Source organism: Malaclemys terrapin, chromosome 1, assembly GCF_027887155.1.
Source record: "Malaclemys terrapin pileata isolate rMalTer1 chromosome 1, rMalTer1.hap1, whole genome shotgun sequence".
Taxonomy (NCBI): Eukaryota; Metazoa; Chordata; order Testudines; family Emydidae; genus Malaclemys; species Malaclemys terrapin.
This window is the reverse complement of record NC_071505.1, coordinates 1,717,864-1,742,733: the sequence shown is the minus strand read 5'-3', so window position 1 is coordinate 1,742,733 and position 24,870 is coordinate 1,717,864. Positions and strand designations below refer to the sequence as shown.

The 24,870-nt window shown below is 66.8% G+C and overlaps 1 protein-coding gene across 1 annotated transcript; it reads right to left on the bottom strand.

The window, feature by feature from the left end:
- Positions 1-1,232: 1,232 nt before the first annotated feature.
- RBM28 (RNA binding motif protein 28) lies at positions 1,233-24,396 on the bottom strand. The gene is made up of 19 exons (XM_054038526.1): positions 24,214-24,396; positions 23,114-23,263; positions 22,532-22,626; positions 21,907-21,982; positions 21,231-21,323; positions 20,788-20,859; positions 18,936-19,068; positions 17,699-17,856; positions 15,841-15,919; positions 14,923-15,032; positions 13,510-13,583; positions 13,132-13,267; positions 11,697-11,761; positions 9,852-10,010; positions 8,844-8,993; positions 7,572-7,646; positions 6,714-7,126; positions 6,460-6,553; positions 1,233-1,575 (listed from the first exon to the last, which is right to left on the bottom strand). The coding sequence occupies exons 1-19, from the start codon at positions 24,329-24,331 to the stop codon at positions 1,435-1,437; spliced, it is 2,391 nt and encodes a 796-aa protein (XP_053894501.1). The 5' UTR covers positions 24,332-24,396; the 3' UTR covers positions 1,233-1,434.
- Positions 24,397-24,870: the final 474 nt, after the last annotated feature.

Below are 24,870 nucleotides of genomic sequence, written 5' to 3'. Positions count from 1 at the left end.
CAGAGGCAAAAAAATCATTGAGTACATTAGCTTTTTCCACATCCTTGGTCACTAGGTTGTCTCCCTCATTCAGTAAGGGACCCACACCTTCCTTGACTTTCTTCTTGTAGCTAACATACCTGAAGAAACCCTTCTTGTTACTCTTAACATCCCTGGCTAGCTGCATCTCCAGTTGTGCCTTGGCCTTCCTGATGACACCCCTGCACGCTCAGGCAATATTCTTATACTCCTCCCTCGTCATCCGTCCAAGTTTCCACTTCTTGGCAGCTTCCTTTTTGTGTTTAAGTTCACGAAAGATTTCACTGTCAGGCCAGGGGGGAGGGGCCTCCATGATAACGGACAGCCCTGCTCCCCAGGCACGCCAGTGAAGGAGGGCCCCGTTCTGCTCCCACAGCTCTGCCAGCCCCCGGCCCCACTCCTCTCACTCTGAGCGCCCGGGAACGAGCCGGCTGCAGAAATAAATCTGCAAGAGATGGGGCGTGGGGTGGGGGGCCTGTGGGCCCTATAGAGACGGCCCGGGCTGGGCCCAGCCACGTACTGCCGGGGCTGATCCTGCGCGGCCAGGGAGCCCAGCCGTGCTTGAGGCCTGGTGGGGCTGTGGCTGGACCAGAGCTGCTCCCCAGAGGGAGCCAGCCCCCACGGCACAATGACGGGGCCCCCCAAGACCCCCAGCTCAGAGCAGGCGGCAGCGGGCGAAGGGTCCCTGGGCTGCCAGGCACGAGCAGGGAGTGGGATGGAGGCCACAGGGGCCATTTCTCCCCTCCTGCCCCTGCGGGCACTCCCCTGCGCACCCAGCCTGCTCTCGCTCTCCCTGCTGCGGGGCCTGGCAGCCTAGCGGGGGCAGAACGTGCTGCCAGTCCCTGGCCAGGGAATGAGGGTTAAGCCGGCAGTTGCTGGCTCCTCGTGGGCAGGGGTGTTTGCCGGACGTTGCTGCTGAGTGCGAGCCCCTGGCCCAGTCACTGCTCCCAGCGACAGACCCCTCCTCGGGGCCGGGGCCAGCTGGAGAACCAGGGAAACGCCCGGCGCACACGGCGGGAAAAGCACCTGGTTACCTAGAGTGCAGCAGGCCAGTCCCTGCCATGGGGGTGGGGGAGTGGGTCAGCTGGGTCAGCTCCCCTCCCCGCACTGCCATGGGGGGGGGGGGGGGGGAGGAGAGGAACGGGATGGGCCAGCTCACCTCCCCGGACCACAGTGCCCCAGATGAGCAAAGACAAGACCTGGTTCTTCCCAGGTTAAAAAAAGGAAGATTTAAATTAATAAAAATCTGAGAAACCAACGGAAGAGGGTGGCCCCCCCCCCAAGCCATGGGGTGGCAGAGTTGGGTGAGGGAGGGTGCAGGGCGTGGGCACCGCCCGGCACACACGGAGCCCTTTGCGGGGCGCAGGCTGGCGCTGCTCTGCGGCGTGACAGTCCCCCCCGGTGGCTCCGGGGTGCTCAGCTCTCAAACCACTTGCTCCTCTTCGCCCCGGGGGCACTCGGGGCGCTGCCCAAGATCTTCCGCTTGTACTGCTCCACCAGCTGGTCGAAGCGGGCCTCCGCATGGCCCCCCGCTGGCCTCCGCCGCTTCCCCGGCGCCTGCGAGGGACAGAGAGGGCGAGGCCTGGCTCAGCGCTGGTCTCCCGAACTGGGGGCAGAGAAGCCAGCGCCAGGGGCTGCAGGTGCCACCAGCCGTGGCCGCAGTGGGAGGGTCAATCCTGCGCCCAGCAGAGGAGCTGCCTGTGACGGAGCAGGGAGCAGGGCAGATTTGACCTGGGAATGTTGCAGGGGGGTTGCAGTGGGGATGTGGGACTTCCCTTGAAGGAAGCTACCTGAGCTGTAACCTGAGCCAGGAACGGGGGTGGGGAGAATTAACACCTTCTGCCCGGGAGACTGAACAAAGGAGAGGAGCAGCGGGAGGGGCTTGGAGTTTAGTTTTTCCTCACGGGGATGAGGACCATCACCTGATCCCCAGTGGCGAAGGTGCGGGCCCGTGCTGTGCGGTCATACCAGACCTTCTGCTTCCTCTGGGCTCTGGCCAGATTCTCCCTGGCCAGGCCCATGAGCTCGGCAAGTCGTTCCCGGAAGGTCAGGACATACTCCACCACCGACTCTCCGTCAGGAGTGGCCTTCCCCTCCCATTCGTCTCTCATCAGGTCCAGGGGCCCCCTTACCCGCCTTCCATATAGCAGTTCGAAAGGCGAAAACCCGGTAGACTCCTGGGGTACCTCCCTGTACGCAAACAGCAGGTGAGGTAAGTACTTGTCCCAGACCTGCGGGTGCTGATTCATAAATGTTTTCAGCATCATTTTTAGCGTCCCATTGAACCTTTCCACCAGCCCGTTGGATTGGGGGTGATATGCTGAGGCCCAGTTGTGCCGGACCCCACATCTCTCCCACAAGCACCGGAGTAGGGCCGACATGAAGTTGGACCCTTGGTCCGTCAAGACTTCCTTGGGGAACCCCACTCGGCTGAAAATGGTCAGCAGCGCATCCACCACAGTGTCTGCTTCAATGGACGATAAGGGCACTGCCTCGGGGTAGCGGGTGGCGAAATCTACCACCACCAGGATGTATTTCTTCCCAGACCGGGTCGTCTTGCTGAGAGGTCCCACTATGTCCATGGCCACCTTCTGGAAAGGCTCCTCTATGATGGGCAAAGGTCTCAATGCTGCCTTCCCCTTGTCCCGGGCCTTCCCCACCCTCTGGCAGGGGTCACAGGATCGGCAGTACTGCCGGACGTTGGTGAAGACCCCGGGCCAGTAAAAGTTCTGTAGCAGCCTCTGCCTGGTGCGCCGGATCCCCTGGTGCCCTGCGAGAGGGATGTCATGGGCCAGGTACAGTAGCTTGTGGCGAAACTTCTGGGGAACCACCAGCTGCCTCCTGATCCCCCACGACTCCACTTCCCCCGGGGGAGCCCACTCTCGGTACAGGAACCCCTTCTCCCACAGGAACCTCTCCTTGCATCCTCTCCTCATGGTCTGTACCACACTGAGGTCAGCCAGGCCCCTTAGCTTCCGCAGGGAGGGGTCCTTCTGCAACTCGGCCTGGAACTCGGCGGCTGGGGAAGGGATGGGGACCTGCTCCCTCTCGTCGGCTGGGTCGGAAGCCCCAGCCACCCCGTGGCCTGTCCTTGGGTGTTCCCTCCCCACCCGGGAAGGGTTCGGTGCCTCCGGTGGGACATCCTTCCCAAGGTCAGGGCGTAGTGCCCCTCGCCGGCTCTGGCTACGGGTCACGACTAAGGCGGTCTGGGGGCTGCTTGGCCAGTCCTCTAGGTCCCCCCCCATCAACACCTCAGTGGGCAAATGGTGGTGCACTCCCACGTCCTTGGGGCCCTCCTTGGCCCCCCATTTCAGGTGTACCCTCGCTACGGGAACCTTGAATGGGGTCCCGCCCACCCCGGTCAGGGTCAGGAAGGTGTTGGGCACCACCCGATCTGGGGCCACCACCTCGGGCCGGGCCAGTGTCACCTCTGCGCCCGTGTCCCAGTATCCATAAACTTTCTTCCCATCCACCTCCAGGAGAACAAGGCACTCGCTCCGCAGGGACAGCCCCGCGCCAACCCTGTAAACGGAGAACTTTGAATCCGGAGCATCTGGCCCCCCAGAGAAGCTGGCCGGGGGCCCTTCTCTCTCTTGAGCAGTTGATAAGCTGCCAGCCCCTCTCGCGTGGGAAGCCGGCCCCTCGTCCGTCTGGGCCTCTACCAAGTTAACCCGGTGCGGGTTCGGTCTGCTCAGTCTGTCCTTGAGCTTGGGGCACTGGGCCCGAACGTGGCCTCTTCGGCCGCAGTAATAGCAGCTCAGGTCCCGTGGGTCCCCTCGAGCCGGTCGGTTGTCCCTGATGCTGGGCCTTCCCCGTGGGAGGGGATTCCCCATATTCCCCCTTTGGGAGGTCCCAGGGTGACTCTCTCTCTGCATCGCGGCGGGCCTGTTCCTTTGGGGCTCCTCCCTGCCACCCCCTGACCGGCTCTTTACAAACTCATCAGCCAGCTGCCCGGCGTGTCGCGGGTTCTCTGGCTTTCTGTCCACCAACCACAGCCTCAGGTCGGATGGGCACCGCTCATACAGTTGCTCCAGTACCAGCAGTTTAATCAGGTCCTCCTTCGTCTGGGCCCCACCAGCCCACTTGCTGGCGTATCTTTCCATGCGGACGGCTAGTTGCAGATATGAGATCTCAGGGGTTTTATCTTGACTCCGGAACCTTTCCCGGTACATCTCAGGAGTCAGCCCAAACTCTCGTAGCAGGGCCTTTTTGAATAGTTCGTAGTCCCCTTTCTCTGCCTCTCCCAGTTGGCGGTACAATGCCACGGATTTGGGGTCCAGTAAGGGGGTAAGGACCCGGAGTCTGTCCGCGGGATCAACCCGGTGCAGCTCGCAGGCCGTCTCAAAGGCCTCCAGGAAGTCATCCATGTCCTCCCCCTCCTTGTATGGGGCCATGATGCACTTATCAAAGCTCCGTGCAGTCCTGGGTCCTCCCTCACTCACCGCAGCCGGGGGTTCGCTGCCCTTCAATCTCGCCAGTTCCAGGTCATGCTGACGCTGTCTCTCATTCTCCTGTCTCTGTCTCTCATTCTCCTCCCGTTCCTGCTGACGCTGTCTCTCTTCACACTGATGCTGTCTCTCTTTCTCCTCCCGTTCACGCTGATGCTGTCTCTCTTTCTCCTCCCGTTCATGCTGTCTCTGTCTCTCTTTCTCTTCCCGTTCATGCTGTCTCTGTTGTTCACGATCCTCCAGCTCTCTCAGTTTTAGCTCTTTCTCCCATTCCAGCCAATTCCGCTCCCCGGATGCCGAACGTCGCCGGGAGGGTCCTCTGCTGGCCGGCGAGCTTCGCCGGGGGGACCCCCTGCTGGCCGGGGGGGCCACGGCGCCTTCGGTATTTGCTGGGCTCCTCCCCACCCTTCCCCTAGGCATAGGAAGGAGGGGTCTCGGGACGCCCTCAGCAGCCGGCTGACCACTCCCAGCTGGGACAGACACTGGGGCCTGCGCTGCATTTGCCAGGCTGCTTCCCTGAGACACAGGGATCAGTTCATTCGCGCGATCTTCCGCCTCCAGCTGGGCAATGAGCTGTTCTTTGGTGAGCCTCCCAATGCGCAGCTGCCTCTGCTTGCACAGCTCCACCAGGTCGCTCTTAAGCCGCTTGGCATACATCTTCCTGCTGGCCACTCACCGGCCTGTGTGCTCACAGCTCCCCACAGTTCCCAGGGGGTCCCCTAGTGTGCCAGCCCTTCTCGAGGTCACCGCCTCTCTGCCAGGGTCGAGCTGCAGACTCCTCCGCCCCTGGGACCACTCGCTGCGATCCCCTCGGGGGACCCTGTTACGGCAAAAGTCCTTCTCGCTGGTCACACACTCCCAGGGGTAATAACCGTCTCTCTCTCACTCTTCAGCGCGCCTGGTCCCCGTCAATCCCCCTTCGTTTTACTGCTCCCCAGTCACTTACTGCAGGAAGCGCCGTCCACGGGGTGCAGTAGATCCCGCCGCTGCCACCAGTTGTTGCGGATTGTGGGGGAGTTAGGGCCCTGCACCCCTCTTCCCGAGATTCACTGTGACTCTCAGCCAGCCAGTAAAGCAGAAGGTTTATTTAAGGACAGGAACACAGTCTCAAGCAGAGCGTGTAGGTACGACCAGACCCCCTCAATTAGGTCCCTCGGGGAGGTTCAGGGAGCTTGGACCCCAGCTTGGGGTTCCCTGCGTTGCACCACCCAGCCCCAACCGAAACTAAACTCCAAGCCCCTCCCGCTGCTCCTCTCCTTTGTTCAGTCTCCCGGGCAGAAGGTGTTAATTCTCCCCACCCCCGTTCCTGGCTCAGGTTACAGCTCAGGTAGCTTCCTTCAAGGGAAGTCCCACATCCCCACTGCAACCCCCCTGCAACATTCCCAGGTCAAATCTGCCCTGCTCCCTGCTCCGTCACACTGCCCATGGGGTAATGGGAGCCCCTTGCACGGAGAGTTTCTGCGCCCCCACCCTTGGGGAGTGGTGCATTAGGGGGTGTCCCAGGGAGAGGCCCAGAAGGGTCAGCGGGGCGAGGAGGAAGGAATCCTGCAGGGGTCTCCGGGAGTGTTGGGGACGGGGTGAGCGGGCTGGAGGGAGCAGGTGGGGCGAGGGGAGGGGGTTCCCGAGGTTTTGAGGAAGGAGGTTGGGGTCCCTCGGTGATGGACGGGGCACGCACCGCCCAAGGAACGGCCCAGCGGGCAGAGGAGGGTGGGCGCTGGGACAAGGGGGCGGTAGGCAGGGGGGCGTGGGCTGACGTGCAGCGGGCGACGCAGCGAGGCCAAGGCACAACCTGGGCCAACAAGCGTCTCAGCGCTCGCTGCGACGGGATGTGCTGTTGCCGGCGGGGAGGGGGCTCTGGGTGCTGCCCCGAGTCCTGCAGGGAGCCCGGCCCAGCCGTTTGCAGGAATCCAATCCCAGCCAGACGCTTCCTCCAGCCCCCCACAGATGGACAGGACCATGCGCCCCAGGTCTGCCCTGCCCGAATCCCCCTCACCTGTCTGGGCGCCACCCGCTGCTTCTCCTGCCGCCGCTGGCTGGCCTGGGCCTTCGGCTTCTTCGGCGCAGCCGGCTTGCCCCTGTCGCGCTGCCTGGGGTCAGAGCCGAGAGCGTGAGCGATGGGCCCTGTGCCTGGCACTTTCCCGCTGGGGCCCCCCCACCCCCCACAGGCCTGCTGTTCCCAGCCTAGGGAGAGACAGAGACGGACACACACTGCTCACGCGCGCACTCCCCCCGGGCCCCAGCCCCTACCTGATCTTGGGCCCCCGGTGAGTCGGCAGCGTCAGAACCTTCCTACGCTTCTTCCCGTCCGGCAGCTCCACCTGCTCCACCTCCGCCTTCGTCTGGAACCCAGCCCACGGGGTGCCGGCCCCCCGCCCCTCGGGGCTCCGCTTCCTGGGGTTCTGCTGCCCCATGGTGCCTGCGGCATCTCCCTGCCCCTCGGGGGCCAGGGCGCCTTTCTGGCCCTTAGGACCCTGCGTCCTGGGGCCCCTCGGGTCCTTCTGCCCCTGGGGACCTGGGGCGTTTCCCTGCCCCGAGGGGTCCCGCTTCCTGGGGTTCTGCTGTCCCTTGGGGCCCGGGGGCAGCTTCTGGGGCGTCTCTGCAGGCCCAGGCCCCCGGGGAGGTCCTTGCCCCTCTGCCGCTTGCTTCTGCCTCAGCTTTTGCTGCACAAAACAGAAGGTCAGTGTCCCCTGCCGGCGCTCGCGGGTCAGTCGGGGGTCCTGGGCCCAGCTGCCAAGAGCCCTGAGGCCACCCACCCCCGGCATGGCTGGCTGCCGGCGCCAGCCTGGGTGTGAGCAGCAGGTACTGGTCACGCCAGGCTGGATAGGCCATTGCCCTGCCCGGGCGGCTGCTCCCCCCACCCCAACCCCGTGACACCAACCCTGCCCCTCCCCCCATCCACTCCCCTCCCCCCAACCCGCAACGCCAGCCCCCCCTCTGCCCTCCCCGGACCCTGCACCCTCCAGCCAGCTGCATTTCCCAGGCAGCACAGACCTGCCTGGGCCCCATGGGGCAGGGAACGAGTCCCGAGTCCCCAGTCCCCAGCGACTGGGGGGGGGGAGGGGGGAGTGTGGGATCCCAGCCGGGGGGAGGAGCCATCACACCTACCAGGCAGCGCTGGGCCCGCTGCTCCTTCAGCTTCAGCTTCCTGCGGTCCTCCAGCGAGAACTCCACGATGGGGCGCTGGGGGGAGAGCGGGCGGGTCAGAGCCAGCCCGGTCATCGCACAGTGACAGGTACTGAGTGGGGAGAGCCCCCTGCCGGACCCCCAGCGCGGGCGCCTCACCTCCGCCCAGCCAGCGTTCCCCCCGCCCCCTGCCGGACCCCCAGCGCAGGCGCCTCACCTCCGCCCAGCCAGCGTTCCCCCCAGTCCCCTGCCGGACCCCCAGCACGGGCGCCTCACCTCCGCCCAGCCAGCGTTCCCCCCCGCCCCCTGCCGGACCCCCAGCGCGGGCGCCTCACCTCCGCCCAGCCAGCGTTCCCCCCCGCCCCCTGCCGGACCCCCAGCGCGGGCGCCTCACCTCCGCCCAGCCAGCGTTCCCCCCCGCCCCCTGCCGGACCCCCAGCACGGGCACCTCACCTCCGCCCAGCCAGCATTCCCCCCCCCAGCCCCCTGCCGGACCCCCAGCGCGGGCACCTCACCTCCGCCCAGCCAGCGTTCCCCCTCCCCCCGCCCCCTGCCGGACACCGAGCATGGGTGCCTCACTGCCCCACAGCCAGCGTTCCCCTCTCCTGCCGGACCCCCAGCGCGGGCGCCTCACAGCCAGTGCGTTCCACTCCCCCCACCCACAGCCAGCGTTCCCCCCCTCCTGCTGGGACCCCAGCCTCCTGCCGGAACCCCAGCGCGGGCACCTCACCTCCGCACAGCAAGCGTTCCCCCCAGCCCCCTACCGGACACCCAGCACGGGCGCCTCACTGCCCCACAGCCGGCGTGTTCCACCCTCACCCCACAGCCAGTGTTCCCCCCCTCCAGCCAGGACCCCCAGGCCCCTGCCAGACACTCAGCGCGGGCACCTCACCGCCCCACAGCTGGCGCGTTCCATCATCGCCCCACAGCATTCCCCTTCCAGCTGGGACTCCCAGCCCCCTGCCAGACACCCAGTGTGGGCTCCTCACTGCCCCACAGCCAGCACGTTCCACCCCTGTCCCATACCCAGCGCGTCCCCCTTCCAGCCGGGACCCCCCCGCCCGGCACCCAGTGTGGGCACCTCAGTGCCCCACACCTGGCGCATTCCACCCCTGCCCCACTAAGCTCTCTGGGCAGCGACACCCCTGGAGCCTGGCCCCCAACCCGCACAGCCAGTGCTCAGCTCTCCAGGTGCAGGGACTCCAGCCCCCAGGAGCAGTCCAGGACCCCGCAGCTGGCCCACACGGCACCCACCTTGTGCGGCCCAAAGAACTGCGGGTTGTTGTTGGTGTTGCGCAGGGCGGCCAGCGCGTGTTCGTGCTTCTCAAACTCCACGAAGGCATAGCCCAGAGACTGGCCCCGGCCCTTCCCCGCTGGCGCCGTCAGGTTCCGCATCACCCGGCACTGCAGAGACAGGAGAGCCGCATCCGGGACCTGCTGGGAGCCCCCGCGGCACGCGGCCCATCCCACAGACCCCCGCTAACGGGCCCGCCAGCTCCCCTTTGGAGCTCTGGGCTGACCTGGCCACCCATGAGGGGCTGACTGGGTATGGGGAACCCCTCGCACTGGGACCCCTAGAGCAGCCCCACTCCAGCAGGCCCCCCGGGACCCCAGGAACCCCTCGGCCAAGCAGGAGGCCGGAGTTCGGAGCATGTCACTGCGCGGAACGCTCAGCCCAGCCGCAGCCCTCCCGCGTGAGGCCCCCGGGGGCTCCTGCAAAGCTCGTCCACATGGGAGACGTGCCCCAGTGTCACTTCCTGTCTTCAGGCTCCAACTGCCACGTGCCCATTTCCCTTGTCGCCGCCTCCACCGCCACCGACCCGCTCTCGACGGGCCACGGCGACAGCTCCGCACCCCCCCAGCGCCCCGGTGCGCACCTGGCCTGGTCACCCCTCTGCACCCCACTGCTCTGGGGCGCCCGCCAGTATCAACGTTGCCAGTGGATGCACACAGGGCTCTGCGCGCGGGCACCACGACGCACTTGCCAGGCGGCTCAGACCGGCACGCGCGGCCCCCGAACCAATCTCTCCCTCGGCGTAACCCCACCAGGCCCCGCCTAGTGCGGACGGCCGATGGCTGAGCCAGCAGCTAACTGCAGTTCCCCCAGCAAACACCTGGTGTCACCAGGGACCCACCTGGCGGGGCTGGGCGATAAGGGAGCCGGCTCAGCCCTCCAATACACCCCCCCATAGCCTCCCAAACCAGATCCCAATTCCCCAGCGCGGGAGCCAGTCCACCCGGCGCCCCCCAGCGGGGACTCACCTCCTTGATGCGCAGGCCTGGGCCCCCGCCAGCGGCGCGCAGCAGGAGCTGCCGGAGCTGTTTGTCGTCCAGGGCCTTGGGCAGGTTGTGGATGCAGAGCCGCGTGCGGGACACGAAGATGTTCTGGTCCTTCAGCTTCTGGCGTTTCAGCTCCTCAAACTGGGAGGGGGCAGGCGCCGGGAGGGGGTTACGGGCTGGGCCCAGCCCAGCGTCCCCCGCCGCAGAGCCCTGCCCTCCCCTGCCAGGCGCGGCAGCCAGGGCACTGAGGGCCCAGGGTGGCCACAATGGGCTGGGCAAGGGAGACCTGGGTTCCCTCCAGCCACGGCCGAGTGCCACCCAGGACAGCTCCAGGGACAGGAGGGGATGGCACGGGCCGTACCAGAGCCGCAATGTGCCCTGGCCCAGCCAGGTCTGCTGCCCCCACAGACCCCGCTGGCCTAGCGCCCTCCCATGCACCCCGTGGGGGCCCCGTGCCCTCCCGCCGCCAGCCCCGTGCACCCCGTGGGGGCCCCGTGCCCTCCTGCCGCCAGCCCCGTGCACCCCGTGGGGGCCCTGTGCCCTCCCGCCGCCAGCCCAGCGCCCCAGCCCCATGCATGGGCCCCATGCCCTCCTGCCGCCAGCCCCGTGCACCCCGTGGGGGCCCTGTGCCCTCCCGCCGCCAGCCCAGCGCCCCATGCCCTCCCACCGCCAGCCCCGTGCACCCCGTGGGGCCCCTGTGCCCTCCTGCCGCCAGCCCCGTGCACCCCGTGGGGGCCCTGTGCCCTCCCGCCGCCAGCCCAGCGACCCAGCCCCATGCATGGGCCCCATGCCCTCCAACCGCCAGCCCCATGCACCCCGTGGGGGCCTGGTGCCCTCCCGCCGCCAGCCCCGTGCACACCGTGGGGGCCCTGTGCCCTCCTGCCGCCAGCCCCGTGCACCCCGTGGGGGCCCTGTGCCCTCCTGCCGCGAGCCCCGTGCACCCCCGCCCCATGCATGGGCCCCATGCCCTCCTGCTGCCAGCCCCATGCACCCCATGGGGGCCCTGTGCTCTCCTGCCGCCAGCCCAGCACCCTAGCCCCATGCATGGGCCCCATGCCCTCCCACCGCCAGCCCCATGCACCCCGTGGGGGCCCGGTGCCCTCCTGCCGCCAGCCCCGTGCACCCCGTGGGGGCCCTGTGCCCTCCCGCCGCCAGCCCAGCGCCCCAGCCCCATGCATGGGCCCCATGCCCTCCCACCGCCAGCCCCGTGCACCCCGTGGGGCCCCCGTGCCCTCCTGCCGCCAGCCCCGTGCACCCCGTGGGGGCCCTGTGCCCTCCCGCTGCCAGCCCAGCACCCCAGCCCCATGCATGGGCCCCGTGCCCTCCCGCCACCAGCCCCGTGCACCCCGTGGGGCCCCCGTGCCCTCCCGCCGCCAGCCCCGTGCACCCCGTGGGGCCCCCGTGCCCTCCCGCCGCCAGCCCCGTGCATCCCGTGGGGGCCCCGTGCCCTCCCGCCGCCAGCACCGTGCACCCCGTGGGGCCCCCGTGCCCTCCCACCACCAGCCCCGTGCACCCCGTGGGGCCCCCGTGCCCTCCTGCCGCCAGCCCCGTGCACCCCGTGGGGGCCCTGTGCCCTCCCGCTGCCAGCCCAGCACCCCAGCCCCATGCATGGGCCCCGTGCCCTCCCGCCGCCAGCCCCGTGCATCCCGTGGGGGCCCTGTGCCCTCCCGCCGCCAGCCCCGTGCACCCCGTGGGGGCCCTGTGCCCTCCTGCCACCAGGTGGCTCTCGCCAAGCAAAGCCTGGGCCTGCTGTATCTCCCTGGGAGCAGGCAGCCTGCCCAGCGTAGGTCCCGGAGCCCACTGGCAAGGACGCCCCCGCCCACTCACCCGCACTCTCTTGGCCATGTCAGTCGTGCTCACGCCCTCGGCGGCCTGGGTGCCGGCCCGGATCACTGCGAGGACAGAGAGAGGCATTAGAGCCGCCCGGGCCCCACGCTCAGTGCCCCACAGCGAGGAGTTACGTGTGCTGACGGGGCCCACCGGAGAGAGGCAGCAGAGGCTGGGTGGCAACAAGGAGAAACTGGATCTTTGCTGCTCTCTGGCCTCTGAGGGGCAAAGATTCCTCCCCTAAGAGACGCCCGCTCTGCTTGGCGTGGGTCAGCCCTCGAGGACACAGGGAGCTGCTTAGCACCTTTGGAAATCGGAGGGGAACTCACTGGTGCGTGTATGTTCCCTGTTTTCAACCTTGTCCGTCCCTTTCCCTGCCGTCAGTCAGCGTGTTACAGGCCTGGCTACAGGCGTGGGACCTGCCTACAACCGGCCCGGGGAAGTGACTGGCCCTTTGGGCCCAGAAGGAAGCGGAATATTGCTGTGATGGTTGGTGGAAGTGCGACGCAGTCGGGAGCGGGGCGGACTGACCGGGGAATGTCGGTTAGTTTTACTGGACTGTCTGCATGGGGGATGGGAGAGCAGGGGGATGACTTTATTTGAGGGACGATACCAGAGCCTGTAACCTGAGCCAGGAGACGGGTGGGGCCAAGTGACACCTGGCCCAGGAAACTGGACAAAGAGAGGAGGAGCTGGGGGGAGGGGAGTGAGTCGGCTGGAGGGGTTCTCTCAGTTTGGGCTGGCTGGGAAGAGGCAGGGAACCCCAAGTCTGGGGTCTAAGCTCCCTGCCCCCCAGAGGGACCTGGCTGAGGAGTCCTGGTTGTACCTACAAGACCTGTCTTGGACTGGGTTCCTGTCGTCTAATAAACCTTCTGCTTTACTGGCTGGCTGAGAGTCACAGTGAATCGCAGGAAGTGGGGGTGCAGGGCCCTGACTCCCCCACACTCCGTGGCAACCAGCTATCGCCTAGCCCCGCTCCCCTGGGGGGGCCAGACCGGCAGGGCCATGGGGGACTGTCTGGGACCCCGTGCTCGGACTGCTTTGTGCTTGTTCCTGGGGAGCAAAATCTAATCACCGAACACGCTGACAGGCTGGGGCGCTGGGCCTGGGTTCTGACAGTCTGCCCTGAGCCCGGCTCTCCTGGCCGGGAGTCGCTCCAGTACTGCACGAACCGGCCCTGGCTAGCCAGGGCGCTGGGGGGTGGAGTACAGGGGCAGGCGTCCCCTGCCAGATCCTGGGTGTGTTCACAACTGGGATCAGGGAGACTCAGCAGAGGGGTAGGAATGGGGAGGGGTCCCGGGGCCCTGGCACTAGGAGGCACACAGAGGGATTCCCAGGGAGGCAGGCAGCAGAGGGGGAGCTGCGGGGAGAAGGGACCTGTCTGGCCATCTCCAGCGGGCAGCAGTGCACGTCGCCCCAGAACCAGGTAACTCACAGCCTTCCCGAGCCAGGTACAGGTTGCGGGTGCCCGTCGGCTTCTTCACCTTCTGGGCTCGCAGCTTCTGGGCCTCGTCGCGGCTCACGGCCAGGTCCAGGTGCAACCGGCGCCCGCCCAGCCGCAGCCCCCCGCCCTGCGAGGGAGCCAGACAGCGAATGAGACGCTGGGGACGCGGCAGCGGGGGGCAGCCAGGGAGCAGGGGAGAAGTCTGTCCTCCTCCCACCCCCACGGAGGATGCACTGAGGGACGTTCAGAGCCACGTGTACCCCTACGGATGATACCAGGGGGGCAGGGCTCTCCCCCCCACCTCAGCCATGTCAGACGTGGGCCCACCAGAGAGCCAATGGTCTCGTGACCCCCCTGCGCCCCACTCACCTCACTGTCATCCTGGGCAGCCTCAAGGGACTTCTGGGCGGCTTCCTGGGTGGTGAACTGGGCGAAGGCGCAGCCTGGAAAGAGATGCGGGGGTGAGATCCCGGCTGGGCGTGAACCAGTGCCGGGACACAGTGCCAGGCACGGCCTGTCCCACCAGGGCCTCCACGGAGCGAGCTACGGGTACCACCCCAGGGACTGCGCACCCCCCTCCCCCTCCCCCCGGCACTGAGCACCCCCAGCCCCACCCCCTGGCACTGCACCCCCCCTCCCCCTCCCCCCGGCACTGTGCACCCTCCAGCCCCACCCCAGGCACTGTGCACCCCCCTCCCCCACCCCCACCCCCCCGGCACTGCGCGCCCCCCTGCTCCCCAGCACTGCACACCCTCCAGCCCCACCCCCTGGCACTGCGCGCCCCCCTGCTCCACAGCACTGCACACCCTCCAGCCCCACCCCCTGGCACTGCGCGCCCCCCTGCTCCCCAGCACTGCGTGTCCCCCTGCTCCCCAGCACTGCACACCCTCCAGCCCCACCCCCTGGCACTGCGCGCCCCCTGCTCCCCAGCACTGCGCACCGCCCTGCCCCACTCCCCAGCACTGCACACTCCCCAGTCCCACCCCCCGGCACTGCACACTGCCCTGCTCCCCAGCACTGCGTGTCCCCCTGCTCCCCAACACTGCGCACCCTCCAGCCCCACCCCCCGGCACTGCGCACCGCCCTGCTCCCCGGCACTGCGCACTCTCCTGCCCCACCCCTTGGCACTGCGTGCCCCCCTGCTCTGCGCGCCCCGCTCCCCCTCCCCCCAACACTGCGCACCCCCCTGCTCCCCAGCACTGCGCACCGCCCTGCCCCACTCCCCAGCACTGCACACTCCCCAGTCCCAGCCCCCGGCACTGCGCACCGCCCTGCTCCCCGGCACTGCGTGCCCCCCTGCTCCCCAGCACTGCACACCCTCCAGCCCCACCCCCCGGCACTGCCCATCGCCCTGCTCCCCGGCACTGCGCACTCTCCTGCCCCACCCCCTGGCACTGCGCGCCCCCCCTCTCCCTGGCACTCAGACCTCCCCTCCCCATCCTCCCTGGCACTGCGCACCCCCCGGCACTGCGCACCCCCCTGCTCCCCAGTACTTGGACCTCCCCTGCCCCACTCCCTGGCACTGCACAGCCCCTGCCTCCTAATACACCCTCCCCAGTCCCTCTCGCCGGCTCCCTGCCAGGGACTTGGCTGCAGTAGAGGCCTGGGGCCTGGATGACACCGAGCAGCAGCCCGGGCAGGGACACTGGCAGCAACGGTGGTGGTGGTGGTGTGTGTGGCTGTTTCCTGGGGCTGACTCCAGGCTACTCAGCATTGCAGCGGGATTGGGGAGGCCGAGGGCCAGGCCCTGGCGGGGTTTCCCTGGCCCGAGGCAGGTGTTACCTCTGGAGTGCTCTGTGTCCGGGTGCAGGACGATGCGGACGTACTTGAGGTCCCCAAACTGTTCCAGCATCTCGCCCAGCTCCTCCTCCTCCGTGTCGAAGGCCAGGTTCCTGCCAGGTGCACCACACCGTGAGGCCCTGCCGCTGCCTGCGGCTCCCCCAGCAGGACCCACTGCCCGCCACTGACCCGGCCACCCACGTGGCCCCCAGCAGCCTCAGAGGAGATGGTGGCAGCAAGTGACTGCTCCCAACAGCAGGGCACAGGGTGGGGGGAAGGAAGGGTCCCGTGGCACGGGGGATGTGTTGGAGGGGTCCCCCAGCTCAGAGAGGCGCAGTGGGCCAAGAGGAGGGTCCCATGGCAGGGGGAGGGGAGGGTCCTGGAGCACAGAGGGAGCGCAGGGAGGGCGGCAGGGTTAGCACACCCAGCCCCGGCAGAGCCCAAGACCGATGGGCGGAGCACAGCTCACTCCACGCTTCCGCCATGGGAGCGAGGAAACCCCGGCTCCGTCCTGCCCACTGCCCGGCGGGCTGGGAAGTCTCCCCTAGGCAGGGAGCAGAGCGGGGGTGCTGGCTACGCACTAAGGAGCAGGACTGCAGGGCGAGTCCCATCAGCCAACCCGGGGGAAAGCAGAGTGTTCCGGGGAGGGTGGTGGGACTTGGTGCCAGCCCAGGAGCAGGGGGAACTGTGGCAGGGTCACCCCCCCCCCCCGCCGCCCCCGAGCTCTGGGCCAAGCACCCCGCAATTCCCCAGGAAAGAGCACGCCCCCAAGGCTAGGCAGTGCCCCCCATCTCCCCACACTTCCCAGCAGCAGGCAGCTTTCCCTGCCTCTCAGAGGCCTGTGCGCCCCCCACCCAGAGCTCCGGCCGTCAGAGGCGCTCGTGTGGCACCAGGCGGTCTCGTGCCAGGTCACGAACCCACCTGATAAAGACAGTCCTGCCCTCGGCGACGTCGGACGGTCGCTTCGGGCCCTTCTTCCTCTTCCTGGCCACATCGGCGTCTAGAACAAAGCCAGACAGAGTCCTGGGCGCAGGGCGGGGGGCACCCGGGGCAGCTGCCTCTCCCATGGCAAACCCACCAGCCACGCAGTCACCACCCCGGGCACATGATCACCCCGGTGAGCTCGGCAACTGGGCCCCAGACTGGGCTCTCCGCTCCCCCGCCAGTCGCTGGGGTGTGACAGTGCGGGAGGGTCCCTCTCACTAACGCAGCAGGCTGGGGGGGAGGAACCACTGGGCATGTCTGGCACAGCCCTTTCACCCCTCTGGGCTAGGCGGGTGCCCTGGGCACAGCTGTCGGGAGGGGGGGGGTGTTAAAGAGGAAGGAGATATTAACCAAGGCAAGGGCAAAGTGCCCCGTGCGCTACCCCCTGGGTCACCCAGGGAGCCAACGGCAGAACCAGGAACAGAACCCAGAGCTCCAGTCTGTGACCCAGGGACCCCTGGATGCCCCGATGTGACGCAGTAGGGAGTGGGGTGGATTGACCTGGGAATGTCGGTTAGTTTTACTGGATTGTCTGCATGGGGGATGGGAGAGCGGGGGGTGACTTTAGGTGAGGGACGGTATCTGAGCCTGTAACCTGAGCCAGGAGGGGGGTGGGGCGAGGTGACACCTTTGCCCGGGAAACTGGACAAAGGGAGGGGGGGATAGAAGGAGAGGGAGAGAGCCTGCGGGAGGGGTTTTGGTTTCAGTTTTGGGCTGGCTGGGAAGAGTCTGGGGTCTAAGCTCCTTGCCCCCCAGAGGGACCTGGCCGAGGGGTCCTGGTTGTACCTACAAGCCCTGCTTGGGACTGGGTTCCTGTCGTCTAATAAACCTTCGGAGCATCACGGTGAATCGCAGGAAGTGGGGGGTGCAGGGCCCTGACTCCCCCACACTCCGTGACACCCCAGCAGAGGGCACAGGGGACACACAGAGTTTTACAGGGACCCCATGGCCGGATAAAGGGCGGCACGCGAGGCCTGTGTCGAGAAACGCGCTGGACGGACTTTGGGAGGAGTTGTGCTCCGTGTGACACCCAAGTGTCTGGGCTCTAGAACAGGCGGGATGGTTTGATCGGACACGTGACCACTGGTTCCCAATATTCCCGCCTGCTGCTGCTTGCCCCTCTCCTCTGGGCTGTTGTCGCTATCATCCTAGCGAAGCACCGCGTGGGACGCCAAACGCGGACCTGCAGCGACGCGGGCAGGCTGGGCTGTCCTGGTCCCTGGGGAGCAGCGGATCTGGGAACGCTGCGAGTGGCCAGACCAGGGGCTGGGCACTGCAGGGAGCTGGGGCTGTCTATCGCTAAGCCGCAGAGGGACAGCGAGGCCTAGCGGGGAGCTGACCCGCGGCTGGCACACACGAGGCTCCCGCATACTAAGGCCAGGGGGAATTGAGGCACCTCCCAGCCCCGGGTATCCCCAGGACAGCTCATGGAGGACCAGTCCAGAGCCCTGCCTGCCCAGGGTCACCCTCCAGGTGCCCAGTTCAACGCTGGCCAAGCAGCAGCTGCTCCGTGACCCACGTGACTGCCCCTCGGTCCGAGCTGGCTGGGACCCCACGTCCCATTGCTCCCATGTGCGTGTTCCCGCCACTGCTGCAACTCACTGCACAGAGGGTCAGGGCTCCTTGCCAACTGGGGCGATTCCTGGCGTCCAGCCATGGGACATGCACGCAGGGCCCGGACTGGCACGTAGCCCACTCCCAGCGGGGGGGGGGGGGGGGGGGGCAGCCCCCAGGAGATCCCAGCTCCTTTGTCCTCACCAGCAGCAAAGCTCCCCGACGTGGTAACAGAACAAACCTTCATCGTCCTCCTCTGAGCCCACGGCGCTCTCGTCCGAGCCCTCGGGCTCTTCCCTCTCCACCTCGCTCCCATCCTCTGCCTCGTCCGCAGCCTCGCCGGCCGCCTCCTCCTCCTCGCTGCTGTCTGCGGGGGCAGCTGCGGTGCCCTTCCCGAGCCTGCAAGAGCGAGAGCCAGGGGCTGAGAAGCCAGGAGAGCCGCCGGCCCCGCGGGAAAGGAGCAGAGCTGGGAGGGCGGCACACGCTGCCTGGGGTCCCAGAGGCCCAACTGCTCCTAGTGCAGCATCCAGGATCCTCCGCAGTTCGAGGTGCCAAACCCCCGAGAAAAGAATGGGGGCGAGGGACAAAAATAGAGGGAACAGAGCAGCACCGCAGGGGGAGCCAGGCCCTGCTAGCCAGCCCGGCTGTCGCCGTGGGAACCACGCCCGGCACCATGGGCACAGCCAGGCCCTGCCAGCCCCGTGGGACACACGCCCGGCACCACGGGCACTACCAGGCCCTGCCATCGCCATGGGAACCATGCCCAGCACCATGGGCACAGCCAGGCCCTGCCATCGCCATGGGAACCACGCCCAGCACCATGGGCACAGCCAGGCCCTGCCAGCCCCGTGGGACACACGCATGGCACCACAGGCACAGCCAGGCCCTGCCAGCCCCGTGGGACACACGCATGGCACCATGGGCACAGCCAGGCCTTGCCAGCCTGGCCATCACTGTGGGAACCACGCCCATCACCGTGGGCAGAGCCAGGCCCCACCAGCCCGGCCATCGCCATGGGACACACGCCCGGCACTGAGAGCAGAGCCAGGCCCCGGCAGCCCGGCCATCGCAGTGGGACACGACCAGCACCACAGACTCCAAGTGCCTCCGTCAAAGAATTTAAGGGGAGACGTGACGAGTGGAAACCATCTTGGAGGAAGGAGTTAGAAGGAGCATGGGGGTCGACCACAGCAAGCGAGTCCCCAGGGGCTCTGCAAACAATGGGGTCTGGGGCCAAGGGTGCAGCCTTCCAGGAGCTGCCAACGGGGACGTGCCTATAGTGCCATAAAGCAGCCCTGGCTCACGGAGCTGTGCTGCGCCGTGACCCGCTGCCCGGGGGCCACGCCCTGGTCACACAGGTCGTCGATGGGCCACATCCAGGTGTGGTGTCAGCGCTGATGAGGCTCCCCATGGAGACACCCCAAGATCCAGCCAGCCGCACCCTCTGCAGCCCAGGAACAGGCCTGTCACTCACTCACCGTCCCAGCACCCGCGAGCTGGACGGCTCATCCGATCCCAGTGCTTCATCTTCCTCTTCATCTTCCTCCTCGCTGGCGTTCTCGGAGCCCGAGTCCTGCTGTTGGGCTTGGCTGGGTTTCTCCTCCCTGCCCCCTGGGGTGAGAAACGCCAAGGGAGATGAGCCAGCGCCACGTGGGAGGGGCAACCCCCCCACCCCCAGAGCTCGGGTTTCGTTAGCCTCATTTCCCTCAGGGAGTCAGAGCCGCGGCAGCTAACAACGCAGAGGAACAGCCACACGTGGCAGGGGAGCGAAATCCAGCCAGGAACGAGATGGTTCCTTCCCCGCATCACCCAGCCTCACACGCACTCGGGGCATAACACACCCATGGCAGGGAAGGGCAACGGCCCTGTGTTACTGATGGGAAACTGAGGCAGGGTCACACAGCGGCTGTGGCAGAGCTGGGAATAGACCCCAGCTCCCCTGAGCCCGAGGCCAGCGCTCTAGCCCCTGGGCCACCCTCTTCCTGAACCACAGCCCAGAACAGCCCGCGAGCCCCAGGTCCTGTCCCAGAACGCCAGGCCAGTGCCATTCGGCTCACACGTGGTGTGGGACTGGTGGAGAGATGGGGTAGGGGAGGCCCAAGGCAGTGGGGTCAGCCAGGCAGGACAGCTCAGTGCCCCAACTTTGGGCTCAGGACTCTCAGAGGTTCATAGATTCATAGATTATAGGACTGGAAGGGACCTCGAGAGGTCATCGAGTCCAGTCCCCTGCCCGCATGGCAGGACCAAATACTGTCTAGACCATCCCTGATAGACATTGTTTTGGAGGGGTCCCAACTGATCCTCATAGGTGTTTTGGAGGTGAGCAGGTGCACTGCACCTTGCTGCCCTGTTACCACTGGGCACTCAGCCCGTGTACCCCGAATAGCACCCAGCCACGTGCCCACGTCCACCCGGCTCCCCTGCCCGACACAAGGAGGTAAACAGTGACAAAGTGGGGGATTTTCTTAGTGTTTTGCATGAACAGTGTGTGGGTCTCGGTTTCCCTGTGTGCTGTGTGTGTAATGAGGGGGTGGGAGAGGGAGTCTGTTGTTACAGAGCATCAGTTGGGACCCCGGACAATGGCCTGGAGATTGGATACCCTAGCAACTGGTGACTGAGAGGACCAGCCCAGCTTGGAAGCTGGCCAGTAGGATAGTGGGCTGAGGAGAGAGGACCCTGGGACCTAACCAGCTGATTCCAGCCAGTGAGGGCACAAAGGATGGAAGAGAGAGGACCCAGGTGACCTGTTTGCCTGGGACTGAAGGCAAAGGACAGAGGTGGGGCTTGCAGGAAGGTACTAGAGGGTGGTCTGGAGGAAGGAGGTCGCTGCTGGACTGGGGACAAACCCGATGTGCTGGGCTGAGGGTTGCTAGGCCCAAGGGCCCTGAGAACTGCCTGTGCTGCGTTCAGACACCCAACAAACCCTTCAGTTTTACGCTGGGTGAGAGTCACTAGAGACCGGGGCGGGGGCATTGCTCCCTCTGGGTGTGGAGGCCCCGGGGGTCCCGCGCGATTGGACTCCCAGAGGGGGCCCACGGTGAGAGACAGGTGTGCTGAAGGCTCAGAGGTACGGTCCCAAAGAACCTAACCCCGGAGAGAGTGTAACCTTCATGGAAGGCCGTCACACTGAGGGGGGTTCCTCCCAGAGACTGTATGGAGATGAGAGCCCAGGGCTGAAAGTCCATGACAGCAACCAATCAGCCAGCACCCCACAGCCACGTCATGCAGCAGGGAGTTCCACATGCCTGTGAAAAGCAGCCGCCCAGAGAGCGGCCCATCCCAGTGCGGGTAGCCGTGCTGCCAACACCCAGACGGCCGCAGCTCACTCACCGGAGGGAGGTCCTGCCTGCGTGGCTCGGTACTTATCCTTGGCCACCGCCCAGTCCACGGCCACCGTGCGCCCTGCGGGAGACAAGGAGAGCTGCCAGGAGAGCGGCGCTGAGACGGGCTAACCCAGCCAGCTAGAGCTGAGCCGAGCCCAGGGGACAGTGCCAGGAGGCGCCGGAGCGAAGCGCAAGACGTGCCCACGGAACCGAGCCGCAGCTCCAGCGCCGGGGAGCGGTTTGGCAGCTCCGCAGAGCCGCTGCCTCGGCTTTCCTTCAGGGCTGATGACAGCTGGGCTGCGACGAACTCCGGGAGGCCAGCGCAAGACTCCGCAGCGGGACAAACCGCGGACGCCTTTCCCGGGACCCCAACGCCGCAGGCCAGCTCTGGAGGAGCCCAGTGACCGGCTCTTGCATGGCGGGGCAGGCCGGGGACAAGGGGGCGCTCACCTTTGATCTCCTTCATGTTCATCCCTTTCAGAGCCTTCCCCGCTTGCAGGATGTTCTTGAACTGAACGAAGGCAAAGCCCCGCATCTTCCCGTCTGCAAGAGAGCAAGGCTCAGAGTGCACCGGGCCGAGGGCGGGGAGCCCAGGGCTCAGCTATCCCCTCCAGGACACGCTGAGTCTGCTCCAGGACTAAACCCCAGGGGTGCTGGGAGGGCTCGGCCAGCATCCAGCCTAGCAGCCCCCAACCTGGCATGCCCCAGCCCCACCTCCCCTCACTCCTGCTTCTTGTTTAGCACGTGCAAGGGTCCTGTGGTGGACACGGACGCCAGCCCCAGGGAACAGCCCTCGCCAAGCCGTGGACGACACAGGAACTACCAAGAAGGCAGCGTGGTCAAGCAGCCGAGAGCTGGGATCTCTTCCTGCTGCCTTGCGGTGCCCTGGAGGGAGGCGCTCCCCGTCTGTAACATGGGGGTCTCGCTTGGACAGGGCTTCACCAACAGGCCTGGTGGCTAAGATACCAATGGCCAGGATGATCACGTACAGGTTCTGACGTTCGGCACCCAAACGAGCGACCTGAGCCCCCAGAAGCCCCTGCAAAGGCAGCTTGGCCGATGGCTCTGACTTCCCCCACGTGGAGCACGTGGGCTCCCCCATCGCCAGCAGCCAGCTAAGCCCTACCTGCTTTCCTGGGGATGTTCACCTCCAGCACAGCCCCAAAGGGAGAGAACAGAGCCTTCAGGTCATCTTCTGAGCACTGGGGAGAACAAGGGGGTCAGACCGATGAGGAAGCCGGAGCAATGCAGCTGGAGGCCTCACCCCAAACACGGGCAGCTGGGCTGAGCGAGGAGGGTTAAAAGCCCCCTCCGGCCAGGTAAATAAAGCTTCTGTGCTCACCATGAACACAGGGGCCGGCATAGTGCTCTGCACTGCCAGCTCTGAGCCGCACTCCATGGGGTGATGGGCTGGGGGGGGCCAGGCAGCACTGTGGGCAGCCCCCTAGAAAGTGACGGTGCCCTTAGTGCCCACTGTGGGTTATCCACGAACAGCTCGGCTGGGCTCTGAAGCCAGTTCCACCCCACGCCAGTAGAAAAGCAGCGATGGTGCCAGGTTATAAACCCTGGAACCCTCCAGAAGCGACTCCCAGCACGTGCCCCCTCCCACCTCATTTCACTGCTCTGCTGTAGCTATGTGCCAGACACAGACAGCGCCAGAGCCGCTGCACGTCCGAGCCCTGGGCTGTGATCTCGCCTTGCAGAGTCACTGGGCACGCCGCAGGGCCGGTGATCCCACTCACCGCTCCTACCTTAAAGCTCAGGTTGCGGATGATCAGCCTGGCTTTCTTGGGAGCCCCTTTCGGCTTTTTCGGCTTCTGCTCTTCTGGAGGGGTCTCCGAGGTGTCTAATGACCAGAGAGCAGAGCAAGTGAGCACGATATTGCAGGGCCTGCCTGCTACGGGCTGCGCTGCCACACGGCTCCCTTCAACAATGGGACAAGACGTTTCTTCCCCAGCTGCACTGTGACACTCAGGCCGCACTTGGCTGGCCTGCGTGGTGTGGGAGCTGGGGAGGAGCTCTCCGCAGACAGGTGCCCATGTCACAAAGGACACCAGCTCAAGGGGGGCTAACTGGCCCCGGTGTGGGGGCTGAGCTCCGTCTCCCTCACAGGGGCATTCCCTCCAGGGCAGAGCTGAGACACACCGCGAGGGGCTCGCACAGACACCGCCTGCAGCGCCCCCATGCCGTTGGCAGAGAGAAGAGTCCGTCTCCAGCAACATTTAGCCAGCACCCATGCCGACAGGTGCCAAGCTCCCAGACAGCAGTTTGCTTTGCAACGCCAGGATCTGCGCTGCCACCACCACGACAGAGCCAGACTGTTCCCAACTCACCCGGCTGCCGCTTCTTCTCCCTCAGCTTCTTCTTCGCAACAGCCACCTTGATCTCATGGCCTTCGAAGGTGGTGACCTCCCTGAGGGCTCGCTGGGCGTCCTCCAGCAGCGAGAAGGTGACATAGCCAAACCCACGGCAGGTTTCGCTGCCTGCAAGAGAGGGGCAGCGTGACCGACACCGCACCAGGCTCTGCCAAGGGCCCCAGGTGGTGGGCGGGGGGCTCTGGGTGTTCTAGGGCACCAGGCTTTGCAGTGAGGAGGCCCCTTCATAGGAAACCACAAAGCTGCTGAAAGCCCTTTTCTGCTAGGACGTGTCCAAGCTTCTTCCTGAACCCCCCGCCCTGACCCTCAGGGCTGGCCAGGGAACGCTGCCTAGCGGCCACAGAGAAACAGGAGGGATGGCACAAGGTGGGGGGGGGTGGGACAGGGTCTCCCCAGGGCCAAGGATCCGCTCCCCTTCCTGCGCGGAACAACTCACGGAGACTCCAGGAGATGAGATCCAAAGACTCACCTTCTCCCCCAATCCCCTGAGGTTTTCCAGGTGCAGCTCCCTGCACACACACCCCTCCCCGCCCCCCACTCCAGGCCTCCCCCAACCTCCCCACCAGGCCTGGCTCCCGCTTCCGGCTCTTTCCCTGCCCCAGCTGGGGGCCCCAAGATCTGGTCCCCTACCTTGCTCCCAGGGGACCCCAGCGCTCCCTGCCCCAAGCTCGGCCTGCTCCCTTCTCCCATCCCACCCCACCCCTAGGGGGCACGGCTCCTGCTTCCCCCAAGCTAGCCCCCCCCGCTGCCCCCCGCTCCTCCAGACCCCCCCCACGGCTCCTGCTTCCCCCAAGCTACCCCCCCACCGGCCCTCGCCCCATAGCTCCAGCTGCCCCCAACCCCCCCCCCCGTTCCTCCAGACCCTCCCCCTCCCCACGGCTCCTGCTTCCCCCAAGCTAGCCCCCCCCGCTGCCCCCCGCTCCTCCAGACCCTCCCCCTCCCCACGGCTCCTGCTTCCCCCAGGCTCGCCCCCCCAGGCCCTCGCTCCCCCCCCAGACTCCCGCCCCTACAGACCCCCCCCGCCCGATGCAGGCTCCCCCCGGGCTCCCCCGCCCCACCTTTGTGGGTCACCACGAAGCAGCGCTTGAGCGGGCCGAGCTGGCCGAAGAGCTGCTCCAGGCCGGGGCCGCGGGCCGAGGCGGGCAGGCCGCGCACCAGCAGGGTCAGGCCGGCCATGGCCCGGGCTCCGCGCCGCTCAGCGCCCGCCCCGCACGCGCTGCCCGCTGGGCGCCGCCATCTTGGCCGAGTCCGGCTGCGAAACGGCTCCGGCCGGGAACGCGGGGCCGCCGCGAGGTTCCGGGCCGGGGGGCGGGGCTGTGCCCGGCTGGGGGCGGGGCTCCCTGCGGGGGGGGCGGGGCTCCCGGCGGGGGGCGGGGCTGTGCCCTGCATTTCGGTGTGTGAATTTACTGGGGAACTTTGACCCTGATCTATAACCGGGGGGGGGGGGGTCCCCCTGAAAGGGGCCGAAATCAGGATGGACCCAAAATACCCCCCTGCCCCCATTAATTAATGGTAATGTTCTCGTGGCTTTGAAGCCCATCTAGGGCCCCCTGGGCATGGGCCGGAGGAGGGGTGAGGGGGCTGGGGCCCGGGGGGGCAGTGCCATGCAGCGCAGCAGCGGGAGGTGGAGTGGAGAGGGGCAGGGCCGGGAGGAGACCCCCAGGGGATGTGAACACCCCTCTGGCTGGGGAGAGGGCGGCCGTGCCCAGGTGTTT